The sequence below is a fragment of the Epinephelus moara genome, chromosome 4, assembly GCF_006386435.1.
Source record: "Epinephelus moara isolate mb chromosome 4, YSFRI_EMoa_1.0, whole genome shotgun sequence".
Taxonomy (NCBI): domain Eukaryota; kingdom Metazoa; phylum Chordata; class Actinopteri; order Perciformes; family Serranidae; genus Epinephelus; species Epinephelus moara.
In genome coordinates, this window is record NC_065509.1 from 764,907 (window position 1) to 779,592 (window position 14,686).

Below are 14,686 nucleotides of genomic sequence, written 5' to 3' on the forward strand. Positions count from 1 at the left end.
TGATATTGGGCTTTATAAGTAAAATTGAAATTGAATTGAATAAAACACTTTCCTGGCCATTACTCAACATTTGGTCAGATACTGAATTGGTGACAATAATGTTGGGTGTCCCCCTTGAAACTGTGCTGATTGTAGAGATCTTCTGTGCTGCCAGGATGAAAATGTGTATGGTGCATCCATGTTTTCACAGACATGGATATAAACTGTAAGATAAACTAGAATTACTGCCCCACAGTTGTATGCCTCCACGTACCAGTCAAGTTTCTAACTATTCATTCACTAGTCATTATATCCTCATCTGGTGTATTATTTCAAAATATCCTCTGAAAAACATCAGAAGTGAGAAAAGGCAATGCAGTAACACAATCCTGATTAGTATTTGATCAGCACTTCCTAGTTTGACAGCAGTTCTGGAGCAGTGATTGACATGACTGACAGCTTTTCTTTCTAGAATGACCTGTAATTGGCCAACGTCTCCTGTCACTGTCTAGATATTCTAAAGCCTGGAAGTCTTGTGTTCTTTCAGACCAATTGAATTAAATTGTGCTCAAGGTTACTTATGAAAGTTTTGCCCAGTTTTGCGTGACTGCCTACCCTAGCTTTAACTTAACTTGATGTAATAGTGTGTGTTAAAAATTCACACACAAAAACTAGCAGGAAATAAAGTTCTCAACTACTTAAAGGATTTAGTGTTAAATAGAGATTAAGAAAGAAGTTTGTTGGGTAGTGAATGTCCAATTACTGGTTAAAATATATTGAAATTTAAATTCAATTGAAAAATTGAAGTGATGAAAAAGGAGTGATAACACACAGAAAGTGACCATTACTTAAATGCTATCATGCAATTTCCAACACTGGGGACATACACCTTTGAAAAAAAATCACCATGAGAAATCTTCCCTCCAAACTGGCATGACCAACACCATAGCTCATGGACTACTGAGGGAATTTCTTCAAATTTGGCACAAATGTCCACTTGTTCTCAACAATGAACTGATAAGATTTTGGTGGTTATAGGTCAAAGGTCAAGGTCACTGTGACCTTGTCTGTCTGACCCTCATGAATGCAACATCTCAACATACAACTGATGCAGGGACCCTCATGAAGAGAGGGCCTCAATGGAATTTGGTGCAAAAAAGACTTTGGTAGATATCCATTTTTATTGATTAACTGAGACTGCTAAAGCCTTGTATTAACTAGACATAAACATTGTGATGAATTTTTGCATGGGACAAAGACTGGATTTTGTCTCTCATCTGCTTTAGAGAGTGTTCTCTTATTGGCCAGTATGCACAGGAGCAGTGCAGGGTGTGTCTGCCACTACCAGAAATACATACAGTATGATACATTTGTGCACAATAATGAGCAGGGAAATATCTGTCTTGCTTACTTATGAGGTGTCTAAATATTTGTATTATATACACCTAGCAGCTGCTACACATACACATTCACTTTCTAAATGTTTCATTTATTTATAACACAACAACAAAGAAAACAATGACATATTGTGCACACTGAAGTGCTCTGAAGTCACAATCACAATCAACAAATCTTGAAAGTGAAAAACGGTGTTATCTGAATAAATACAATGATGAACCAACCAGTCTACCCTCCAAACTACAAAGCAGGCCTGTGTCCAGCTGCAACAATCAGGCTGAGTGCGATCTCTCCTCTCCTCTCCTCTCCTCTCCTCTCCTCTCCTCTCCTCACTTTATTCTCAATCCTTTCCTTTGCTCTCCTCTTCTCAATTTGTTCCTCCTCATTCTCTTCTTCTCCTTTCTTTTAGAAATAGTCACATGCTAATTCTTATAATGATCTTCTAAATAAGCTTTAAATATTCTGAAAGAATCCTGGAGAACAGACGCGTGCAGCCCTGTGCTCCTCTTTTCCTCTACACACTGCCAGGCTAGCTTACTGGTTGTTAATGGTGGGTCATTGCCCAAATTAGTCTGGCTGTATTGAGATGCTTAAATAGTGGTTTAATTTCACAACAGGTACAGTCAATGCCAGGCTCAGGACAAACACCATTGTTACCTGGCCGCTCATGAAGCCAGATGAGGGAGACATGATGCTGCTCTGTAGGGTGATGAGGGAGGGGCTGGGGCTCAACTCAAATGCAGCTGTCAGGCACTTTTAATTGAGAGTTCATGCCATGAGCTCAATTTAAAAACTAAAATATAAAATTATCAAAAGAAATAGAAAAAAGAAAAAAGGGCACTTATCTAGACGGAGGGTGAAAATGCAGGTGCTTGAGCACCCCCTGGGGTCTATCTGTGCACGTGCCTGAACAGGAGGAATGATTACAGCAAGCAAAAACTGTTTCATGTTCATTTGGACACCAAGACAGGCATGAAAAAATGTGAATCTGTCCTTTAATAATCATCTCAGTAGCCTTATCAAATGATTGTGAGCTTACGTGTGCCTAAACAATTATTTGATTAATTAATTGCTTATTTTACTTATCCATTTATTGTTATGACTACTGACCTTTGTGTTATTGAACAGTACGTTTTCAGAGTCCATTTGTGATTTTGAGCCACTGGAGGAGTAGTTACAAGCTTACATCTTACCACAAAGTACATACGAGTTTGCGCCCATTGTTGGTGGGGTTTGTCCTCGTGACGTCACGGCGGTCTGTGCTGTGACCCGCTGGAGCCACTGCAGCGAAGAGGCGACGCGCCGGGAAGCTACAGGATAGCAAGACACAAGCTGGAATCAAAACACAACTTCAGGGCCTGCATCCGCCTTCGCCCCCTTAGAGTTGGGCACAGGAAGTGAATAGGTGTCTGCAAAGTGGTTTTGTGGGAAGAAGGACGTGCAAACGCTTGTTTATGCGAGCGAAGTAAGCGTTTTGGCCTTGACAGCTTGGCTAACGTTAGGCCCAGCTAGTGCTAACGTTAGCCGTGGAGCTTACTTTTCACAAGCAAAAGCAAAACAAGGTAAGGGGAGGAAACTCACTGCAATAACATATCAGCAGGCTCTGATAGACCACAGCTCCATATACAGACGTCTTAATTTGCCCCACTGGTCAGCCAATGACAGTGTAGTCCCTTAACTATACACTAAATACAGTATATATGTTTGCTAGCTATCTGCTAACTGTTTTCGAGCTCGTAACCTTAATGCTAACCATTGCTATGGTTTTGGGTTGTGGGGATCTCCCTTGTAAAGGAGACTGCTAATTTACTTTTAGTGGCATTGGATAGGTGACGTTACATTACGAAGTGCATAATGTGAGCGGCAGTAGTAACGTTAGCTAAGTAAAGTCATCCTAAGTTTGTAGCATAAGCATTAGCTAACGAGTTAGCTGTAGAGTTTGTAGCTGCAGCTACACACTCAGTGAGCTCAGAGACGAGCCAGCCCGCTCAGAAAGTAAACATTAGCCTGAGTGGGTTAACGGTGGTGGCTGTCAGATCTTCAGACACACCAGCCGTGTCTGACACGATGGACACTGCCAGTGTTTTCAGTCACGTTTACCGTTGTAAGTTAGTCGTGCTGGCATTAAGCCAACGGTACAGTTCTCCTCTTTTCGTCCGGAATTGCATTTCATGATACATCAGGCAAGTATGCCGAAAACATGTAAAGGATGAACATTCAAAATGCCAATGTATACCCTCTAGTGTTCGTATAAGTACAATATAACAGGATAACAAGCCTCTGAGTCATATAGTTTGAGCAATATATCATATACGTATCGTTTCAAACTTAAAGGGCTCGTTCACATTTTTTGAAGTGGGGTTGTATGAGGCAATTACCCATAATCAGTGTGTAACTTACAGTAGATATCTCTCAGTATGCCCCTAGTTTGGAGAAACGGCAGTACTGCTGGGGATGGGGGTCAGCAGCCAAAGGTATTCTAGCCACCTAATAAAAGTCCCAACTAAAATAATCAGTATCAGTTTAAATGTTTGCTATATTTAGACTATTTTCACTGTTTTACAAGGCTTCAAACTATTTTTTTTAGCAGGAGCACTGTAGCCCGTAACTGAAAATTTTAGGAGCACAGGCAGAAAATTTAGTGGCACACCTTAAATCGTCCTGCAATGCAATTATTCACATTTTTGGCCATTTTAACTGTGTGTTGTCTACTTTATATTAACATTGGACTGTTTTAATTATTGAAGTATTTAGCGTCACAGAGACTTGTGGTCAGTGGGATGTGAGGATTCTTCAAATAACATCTGTACAGATGTGAAGCCCAGACAATATCTGACTGATCTTTAATGAAAGCCGTCGTCTTGTATTTTATTTTCCTCTGAAAATATTAACCTTATTGTCAGACACAATTTATTTAGCCTATGTAGTTGAGGAGACAGGTCTGCTCTGCAGCAGCAAACTGATGAATGATGCTGATTTATATGAGAATTCATGTAAAATGGAGGTTGAATCATATATAAATCACAGGCAGCCTGTGAAGCATTTTAAGAAATTCATCTATCATAATTAAAACAATTGGAGACTGAGAACAAACTGATTTGAGTCTGATAATATTTTAATGACTGAAATGTATGTAAGTAACGCCCAATTTATTGAATTATAGTCCTGTCCTTATTTACCAGCATTTCTGTTTTTGAACACGATGGCCTCTTATATAGAGAGGTATTAATAAATTTTTGTTTCGTCACAAAAAAGGCTATACATGGGATTTATGTTTTGTTATCTGTAGGAACAGATGAGCAGGCACAATTCATCGTTTTACAACATGAAAAATAAAACCTGCAAATTTGCAGGTCACACACAAGCAGAAGTTGTAAAATATACTTGCACTGACTCCAAAAATGGTCGCAAAATACAGTTTGGAACCCTGCTTTACCTTTTCATCAGCCAGCTTGTTCCCCATCTATGGTTTCTTCAAAGCCCACCAGACATCATTGACAAACAGTAATTTTGGCTCACTGAACACGAGCTGTTGGTCTACCGCTGCCGCAATAAGTTAGTTTGTGGTTTTGTATGACTTTGGTGAATCTGAGGGTGCATTCACACCAGGATAGTTTGGGGGGGACTCGGTTCCATTGGGCGGGGAATGCCGAAAAATTTCATACTGCACTTTTTAAAGCGGACCAAGCCACCTGGACAATGTCATGCAGTTACAACAGCTGCTTTATTGGGGGCGGTATCGCCCGTTTCGACCACTGACCAGGAAAAAAAAAAAGCATGAGGAAGAAGAAAACCCGGCTCATCAATTGGCCAGGACTGAAAACTGAAATCCATCCCCTTCAGCCAGCTTGGTCACCACGAAAACAATGGAGCAACACCAAATTTATGCAGTCTTTGGGTTTCTGTTTTTACTTTGGTGTTAAAACCTAATATATTTTTCACAAGAAGCTGCCCAGTATGAGCAGTAGGCGAGCAGCATTTTCCAGCTTTTTCTTTTTTACCTCTGCTTCTCCTGGTTCGCGCTTTTGGCTTTGTTTTTTTCCTACCCAAAATGCACTGCGCTCTACCTCACTTCCTCTCTTTGGTTCACTTCCTCTCTTTGGTACGCTGGAAAGTCCGTTTGCATTTCCCACTGCAAGCGAACTGCACCAGGGTTTCCTTGCAAGTGAACTGAGACTCCCAGTTTTCAAGTGGACCAGGGTTCGCTTGTTTGGTCCACACCAGAGTTTGAATGAACGTTCACACCACTCCAAACAAACCGAACTATCCGTGGACGCGAAATCACTTGACGACACCAACTCCCGTGTGTGCTCGATGAGAGAGAAGAGGGAGAGATGTTGTGCTAATGGCAGCGGTAGATCAGCAGCTCCTATGTTTAGAAATGTTAAATCACTGTTTTTCTAAATTGAGTCTGGCTTTGAAGAGAGAGATATAACTGCTTCAGTTTCCTGGCAGAAATCCCTGTGTTGCAGAAAGGTAAAGCAGTGGATTTTCTCGTAATATAGCTTACAGTTGAACTGATATTGATTGTTGTTGTATCGTATCACAGAAAGCTGTCATGAACAGTGTGACGCAGCCTTGTAAGTTCTAAAGGTATTGAAATATCAAAGTGAGTGTTACCTAATGAACACCAGGTCGTGCAAAAGAGTTTAGTGACTTCCCACACATTGTCAATTATAGAACATCAGGCATCAGACTCATGATATTAAACACCAATATATACATGACTTAATTGTTGTTGCATCATTATTATTATTATTATTATTATTATTATTATCATTGTTAATATTATTTATTTAGCTGATTGGTTATTGATGGTCTTATTGTCCCAAGGGTTTGAGTCCCTCTTTGTAGGTTGTTTCAGCCTGTGGATCATGAACTCATCGCCTATTGTGTGTTTGGTGCTTGGCAAAAGTCTAGGATTGATAAATTGCAGCTTTTTAAAATTTTCTGACATTGCTATTGAAAAAATACGTCAGTTGTTGGGTTGCTTATAAGCTGAATTAAGCAAAAGAGTGGACTTAGCAGAAGATTTTAGACTGTACAGTGACTTGATGTTCTCTCCTCATAACAAACACCACAACGATACTGGGACTCAGTCATGAGGGGAGCCGTGGGGCTTTCACATGACTCCACCTCCTGCACAAACACACACACAAACTCACTCCAAATGTCTCCATCCTGACCCCATGTACTTTTCTCTTGTTAGGAATGAGTGATGACCTCTGTGGTAGTGTCAGACGGTGGAGGGAACATAGTGGAGTATGTCACCGTGGTGGAGGAGCCCCAGCAGGTAAGCCTAGGAAGTCAACAAAGCCTCTTATGTTGAACAAGTTTTAGTAAAAGATACTGGAAGTTGTGCCAATGATTGCAAAGTCAGTGGAGAAACAACAGAGTTAATTCAGCTTTTCTCTATGATGGACTTGGGTAAAAGGAAGGTCTGGTTTGATACAACATTCATTAATTTTCTTAGTTTTGTCCATCATTTATATCAGTAACAATAACATTATACGAATTATAGTAATTGCTGTGATCTGGGAAAACCGTGACCTCACTAAAAATCTCACTTTGTCACATCTTTGCAAATGGTTCAGTGTGAGCAGCAGCCCACTGAGGAGGAGGAAGAGGAGGAGGAAGAAGAAGTGGTCCAGCAGGAAGTCGAGGCGGTGATTGTTGGTGGAGAGGAGGTGGAGGAAGATGTGGAAGAAGAGGAGGGTGTGGTGCTGCAGGAAGAGGGGTGTCCGGCAGTGATCGTGGAGGAGGTCCCCAGTGCCCAGGTGGAGGAGTGCTACTCGGCACAGGTCCTGGTCTATGACGATGAGACGTATCTGATGCAGGACGTGGCTGAGGAGCAGGAGGTGGTTACAGAGGTGGCTGAGACCGGTAAGGATGAGTTCCCTGGATGTCATTTCTGACTAATAAAAAGTGAATAGATTTATAGAAAATTCTGTCAGTTTTGATTGAGTGGGATTCACCTTAACATTTCTACATAGAATAATAAGGTGATGTTTCAGTAATTCCACTTTTGTTCAGAGCACAGTTTGAGTTTTGCCTCCCTGTCCAGTTTTTAGTTAAAACCCCAACTGTCAGGGAGATACCACATGGGGACCACAAGAACTGTTATTGGCTGCTTGGGTTTCTCCTTTATGTGTCTGATGCTGGTAGAGATTGTTCGGGGTGAATTCAACATTCAGCAATTGAAGAGTGACTCAGTATTCTTCTCCTTTTTAGTAACACTCATCTTGCAAAGACATCTCTGCTGCAAGCCTTCTGCTCACTATGACCCCTGCTCTCTATCACATTGAATAGAACAATATAAATACAGCACCTGCAACAACAGATGTCTCACATTATTATAAAGCAACTCAGACCATCACGGTCACTCTGTACTACAGAGTGATTGAAAGAATGTAAGCACAGTTACTGTGGGAAATATAATGAAAGTAAGATAAATCCCTGTCACGTATGATGCATCCAGTTGATGTTGTGGTGGTAATATCAACAGGTCTGTGGGTGTGTACAGCAGGCAGGGATAGATGCTAATATTTTTAAGCACTGGCCCCACAGGCAACCAAGCCCCTAATCTTGGTGGCCCAAATATAAAGTTATGTAAAAACAATATCTTAGAGAAGAGGCAATTAAACATAACTTAACACGGCCTTCATTAATCATCACACTTTAATAAATGAAAAGACATTAACAGAATGAAAATATCTTTCTAAATATAAGGTATATTCTCTTGCAATCTCTTAAATTCACAGTCTATCATTTCTTTGTTATTATTATCTATAGTTGTTAGTGTCATAATTACAACATTAAAATGTGATGTTAAAATGTTAAAAAATAACTTAATTTTAATATGCCCAAGGGAAAAAAGAAATCACACTAAATGATACACGATTAACATGACTAATTTGAAAATAATCCAGATTATATTTGAGTTAACAGCTGTTTCTTATTGTTTTGTATGGAGTTTATGTAAAGCACTTTGTAATTAGTAACAGCTACAAGCACTGTTTGTTATCAAAGTAAAAGTAACTCAGCAGTATTGTTCAGTACAGACCATTTTACGGTAAAATGTAAACACTAATTGGAAGTGTCTGTAACTCTAACTCAAAAGTATTTTTAATGTTGCCTTTAAACTACTCAGCTGAGGTTCTTCAGTAACGTTGGGTTTAGGGCTGCGCCAGACAAAGAATTTTCCTAGTCGATCAATAGTCGTCATTTAGGGCCATTAGTTGACTAGTCACCCACATGTTTACAGTATTAATTTAATTATTAAATTATATGTATTTTGGGTGGTGCAACATAATGGTTTGAGTTCAAGGTCTGAGTAAGGACTGCATAAGTAACAGACTGATATTTACGGAAGAAGGGAAAGATATCTGTCGGCTGTGACTGGTTGTTGTGATTGTTATCAGCCAACAGGCGGCAGGTATCTAACTGCTAACTCACTCTCCTTCCAGTGATAACGGCATGAAGACCCGCTCTGTTGTAGTTGTCATGTGTTTGTCATTTGTTAAGTGATAGTTAAACATAGTTACAAAACCACTTTGATCCCAGAGGGGTCCTGCGGGAGATCTCTGTTCATCCCAAGCACATTTTCTGTCGTCACCAGGATGATACGGCAACTTAAGTCTGAAGCCTTGGACTAGTACTAGACGTGTATTGTTGGCAGCTTTCGTAGAATGTTGAACTACAGGTAGCAAATCAATGAGGATGTTTGTGGAACTGTAACATTGTCTTGGCAAATGATTGCAGTATGGGGATGTTTTTTTATTTAACCTTTATTTCGACAGGTTTTCTCATTTAGACATGCAATCAGGTCTCTCCTATTCTCCAGAGAAACCTGATATAACTTAATGGCCACAGCGGGTCACCTACAGATGATAACTTAGTGGCTCAAGAGTAACATTTTGTGGCCATATTTAATATTGAACCCTGGCAGGGCTTTTGTTAAAGAGACAGCGAAATGAAAAAGACATTTTCCAAATTTTAATTCCGTGTCCCTGTGTTGGATATTTATTTTTATTTTTTTGTTACATGCTAAATATATGTCAAAAATCATTTAAAGTTTTTTTTTATATCAAACATCATAATCCTTCTTTCCTCTTGTAATGCGTAAAGATATTTTCTACTATTGTGAACTTTGGGGTGTTTATATAAATGTAGCCAATGGAATTTGGTGTTGGATGAATAGCTAACCTCGCTCATAAACTAAAACCGCATCATAGGAGGTGTGGGTTCATGACTGGGTTGTGTGCGATGCGCAGCATTAGGGGACATGACCAGCGCTTGGTAGAATGGGAGGCAACACAGAGCTGTTAGTCAGCGCTAAGGAGCCATGAGGGGCTACTGTCAGACTCTGTGTCTCTGCTAACTAGAAACATGTAAAAGAGTAGCCTGAGTTGTAGCCGGCCTAACGTCTCTACATACCTGAAACTCTCTTGTGTGTGTTTCTGTGGGTGTCAGTACATAGCCATAGCCCTGATGTCTGCCCCCAAATATATTGTTAAACTCTGAATACATCACAGCTATCATGTGTTGTGTTTACTGCCACTAAAGAGGAATAATCTCATTCATGTATTACGCTGTCAAAATTTCATATACAATTTCCCACTGCTGCTAATAGTATAACTTATTATGAATCCAGATCAGTGTTGGTAGACACTGTGCATTCTGTCTGTTATGCTTAATGCCATTATACTTAAAAGTTACAATCTCAAAGATCTCTGTGTGTCCTCTATGGCGGCACCTATGGCAATATGCGGTACTTGCAGGTGTGTCTCATTTCCCAGAGATCCTGATAGTGGCGCCTGTGTGACGTCATCCCTCTCTCCTTTGTTTGTTCAGCAATAGTAGCTGTTGGCTCATGACGTTAGCAGAGACTGACAAAAACAAAAAACAAAAACAGCACGCTGCTTCACACAAAAAAAAAGGAAAAAGGACTAACCAATGCTGGGTGATGGAAAACGCATCACTGTGTGTGTCACTTGAGATTTTTCACCAGTGTCATCAGACACCCAGTTCATAGTACTGCAAATGCTAGGGCTTTCATCAATAAGCCATAGGCACAATCACCACTGTATTACTATTTATTTGAAGGAAAATCTTATTTGTTATTACTTTAAGGTCTCATAACAGCTTTATTTCTTTTATTTTGATTGTTGAAATCAGTTTAAATTCAGCTCCATGTACAAATCTGAAAATATCTTTCATTTGACTGTGACAATTTGCACAAGCTTTGTGTCATTCGTATTGATCTCCAGTTAATGGTACCTATTCATAAGACAGAAGTACTTTCTTTTCATTTGAGCTGCTGCTATGTGTACAATAGCAGCACACTGCCCTCTGCTGGCAGGAACAGTGTCTTACTATTGAAACAGGATTACTGAAAACAGGAAGGGAGGAGCAGACTGTCTCTACAAACCTCAAACAAGGAAGTCACTATTTCAAAATAGTTGAGGTTGCAGCGCTGTTGTGAATGTATTGTTTTCTCAGCAGAAACAGGATCTTTGTGTTGTTGTTTGATTTCACAAACTCTGCTGAGTGAGCATGTGTTGCACAGGTCAGTGTACCGACAGCCTTCTCTTTGCTTCTCTTCTCAGTGGAGATGTCGGGTCATGACATGGTGTGTTTTGACAAAACCTTTGAAGCAGCCGAAGCTCTTCTCCACATGGAGTCTCCTGGAGGACTGCACAATGAACGCAACACAGGTAAAACACACTGTCAACACTTCCTCTTCTGTTAAATAGACACAGTAATCTATAAGTCATGTAAACGGTGAACTGCAGGTTGATGACCATCAATATCTGTTATCTGTGCATCTTAGCTGTTACGTGATTACAGCTGTCAGTAGTTGTATTTATTGTTGATTGAGAGAATACGTATGAGATGAATACAGGAAGTCAGATCAGGTCCAGGCTGTGTCGTTCACCTCTGATTCAGACATACTTTAGCTGTGGCAGTAAAGCATCCAGATCCTAATGCATTTTCGCTATAGATGATGGCCTAAAAACCCGCCATCCTGTCTTAATATATGTTATTTGCTGTATAAAATACAGGGTTACCATGGATCCATAAAAAATGCATTTAATCCATCAATCTAAAAATAAGGCCTTAATTGGTATTAAATTGTCTTAAATCAGTATTTCAGAAGTCTTAAGAATACTAAGACATGGGGCGCAGGATTTTATGAAACTTTTTTCCATTGCATTGTAAAATCTTAAATAAGTAAATTATATATTTTTTTATAATCATTTACCCAATGCCTCTGGCCTTAATATCACATAGATCAGAGTAGTGGAACCAACAGCACACTTATTTTGTTTCTGACCATGATGCTCAGAGCAGAGGAGCCACTGTCACTTGTGGAGATCCCAGGGGAGAGGGGGTAGCAACACAACTCCACCTAATGGAGGCTGACGGCGCCCCAGATTCAAACGTCCAAAAACACATAATTGAAACCACAAAATATCTCCATACTGCTCGTCCATAGTGATCCAAGTGTCCTGAAGCCTCGACATAAAAAGTTTTTTGGAAAAAAGCCTGCAGCTCTAACTGCCTCTCTGTGCACTGTGCTCATGTGTGCGCGCTTGCGCGAGATCGTGAGACATGGGCACCGCGTTCATGTGTGTTCAAGTGCTTTCGCTGGTCTCGCGTGCAAGCACGCACACGTGAGGCAGTCAGAGCTACAGGCTACAATGAGGCTAAAAACAGAGTTCAAATGACGTTTTTCCAAACAACTTTTTATGTCGGGGCTTCAGGACACTTGGATCACTACGAACGAGCAGTATGGAGATATTTTGTGGTTTCAATTATGTGTTTTTGGACGTTTGAATCTGGGACACCGTAAGCCTTCATTAGGTGTTGCGTTGCTACCCCCTCTCCCCTGGGATCTCCGCAAGTGTTGTGAGGACTCTAAAACTTCACCTGAGCCTCCATCGGCATATGGGCGAGTAGATAATGGTTGAATTTTCATTTTTAGGTGCACTATCCCTTTGAACTCATCATATGTAGCGCACAGCATGCGCCACCAGAGGTCAGTCTCCAGTGTCTACTGATGGAACAGGCAGCTGGGCTAAAAGATACAGTAACTCCAAGTGGTGGAGATTCATTTGTGCCAAATAGCTCAACATTCTGCAAAAATAAATATATTATAAAATTATAATCATGTAACATCAAACATGAGTTTAACACTACAATTTGTCAAAAACTCATATTTTATTGGGGACCCACATAAATGACCACCTTTGCGTCCTTGAGAGTCTAAACATGGAGAGCCTATGAACATCACTTCTAATGATATGTTGACAGTTGTACACTGTGGCTGCTTAACCTGTTGTTATCGTTATGGAGTGAAAAAGCCACATGTATGCACCTGTGCTCTGAGCACATGCACAGTCACTCTTTCTCTGTCGCACAACCACACACTCGCTATGTGAACACTACACTTCTTTTATAACATATGCACCAGACTGTGTCAGCACTCTACACATACAGAATCTAAATGTGTACAGAAAACAAACATTGGCACCACTAGTGATGATACTTAAAGTGACAACCTGATATCTGCATGCTCATAGGTCTCTCTCTCTCTCACACACACACACACACACACACTGTCACGACCTGGCTCTAAAGCCGTGACCAAAAAAGAGGGAGATGCAGACTGAAGGCAAAATAATGAATCATTTATTTACATAGTAAAAATAATATTAAACTAAGGTAATGATGAGATGTGTTAATCAGTAGAATCAATGGTGAGTGTGTGTGTGTATACATGAGTGCTGCATGTAGTGTGGGGTGTTGGAAGTGTGAAAGTAACAAATGCTGTGAGGGAAGAGACCGTCTCAGCCAGAGTGAAAGGGTTATAGCCTAAGAGCACTGGGCCCAGTTGCTCCCACCAAGGTCAATCACTCCGCCCACCAGGTAGCCTAGCTGCTGCATTTAAGAAACAGAACACAGAATAAATAAGGACACACACACACACACACACACACACACACATATATATCCTGCATCAGTATTTGATAATGACTCCTGGCAGTTCACATGCATCTTAATAAAGAATGTTGTTTTGTTTGACCCCAGCAGAGGATGTGATGATGGAGACGGTGGTGGAGGTGTCTACAGAGTGTGGGCCCATAGAGGAGGAGTCCTTTCCCATCCCTCCTGATTGTGAACCTGCTGCCAAGAGAAAGAGAGGAGGTCAGTGTCACTACATATGACTCTCCAAGGCTCCGTGTAAAAGATGTGGGCTTCATTCACAGTAAAACAATTCTTAGTGCCGGAGGTTACATAGGTTCTTTTGTTTCTCTAAAATCAGTCATTACCTGTTAGTTGCTCAGAGTTTCTGTGCTGAGACCTTAAGCTCTTTGAGCCATAGTAGACTGTGCAATGTGTTTATGTCTTATGTGCAGGTGGACGCAAGCCCAAGACACACCAGCCTGCTTCGAATGGATCCTTTGACCTGGGGATCAAGAAAAGACCGAGGGAGGGCAAAGGTTTGTCCCAGCTCTGAAGTCAAATCAGTGCACAAGAACACAACATGCCATATAGACTGTTTAGAGGTGTCTTTTGGCTGCAAGAAAATGACATTGATCCACTTTGAGTTCCAGCCCAGCCACTGGTGCATGTAAACAACATATGAAACACTTAACTGTAGTCCTCCAGCACAGAAATACACACTGTGGGAAATGGAGAAATTAGTTTCAGGACCTTACTGCTCAATAAAAGTCCACTGCTTTCCTAAATTAACAAACCTGAGCAAAGCGTAGATTGCAGTGGTCAAAATAAAGAACTGGATACCGTCGGGGAGACTCCAGGCTCTGTAGTGCTTATTTCATTAGCAGTAAGTAAGCTTGTTCAAATTAACTATCACTAGCCAAAATCGTTAGCTTGTTCAAGCGAACGTTCTCCAGCCAACAATCTATAGACAGGGTATCCGCGGATCCTTGAAAAGTCTTAAAAAGTCTTAAATTCATGTATCTAAAAGTAAGGCCTTAAATTCATTAGAAATGTCTTAAATTGGTCTTAAATTCATTACTCAAAGGTCTTAAAATTGTTGCGGAAGGAATATTTAATCTGATTTTCTTTATTTTCTTTTTTTTATTCTTGCGGCACTTTTCTGTGAGTGTCCATGCGCACATACACAATGAATGGGTTCGTCGGCGGAGGTCTGCGCTTTGCGCGCTCTGTGTGAAAAGGGCTTAACGGCGCGCGCTGGCCACCTGGCACTCAATGTGCTGCTGTAGTGGTTTGTTTTCCAGACGTGAGTATCTTTGAGCAGTGAAAGTTATTATTTATG

General features: G+C 40.6%; 1 protein-coding gene across 2 annotated transcripts in view; it reads left to right on the forward strand.

Moving 5' to 3' along the window:
- Positions 1-2,630: 2,630 nt before the first annotated feature.
- The window catches only part of elf2a (E74-like factor 2a (ets domain transcription factor)), an 18,345-nt gene continuing 6,289 nt past the window's right edge, over positions 2,631-14,686 (forward strand). Inside the window, exons 1-6 of one of the 2 annotated variants that reach the window (XM_050042214.1) lie at positions 2,631-2,939; positions 6,587-6,670; positions 6,972-7,260; positions 10,986-11,093; positions 13,471-13,587; positions 13,800-13,883. In XM_050042214.1, coding sequence (XP_049898171.1) covers positions 6,596-6,670; positions 6,972-7,260; positions 10,986-11,093; positions 13,471-13,587; positions 13,800-13,883 — 673 coding nt within the window. In that variant the 5' untranslated portion in view covers positions 2,631-2,939; positions 6,587-6,595. The remainder of the gene's footprint in view (positions 2,940-6,586; positions 6,671-6,971; positions 7,261-10,985; positions 11,094-13,470; positions 13,588-13,799; positions 13,884-14,686) is intronic. The other variant, XM_050042215.1, reaches the window with a different exon arrangement.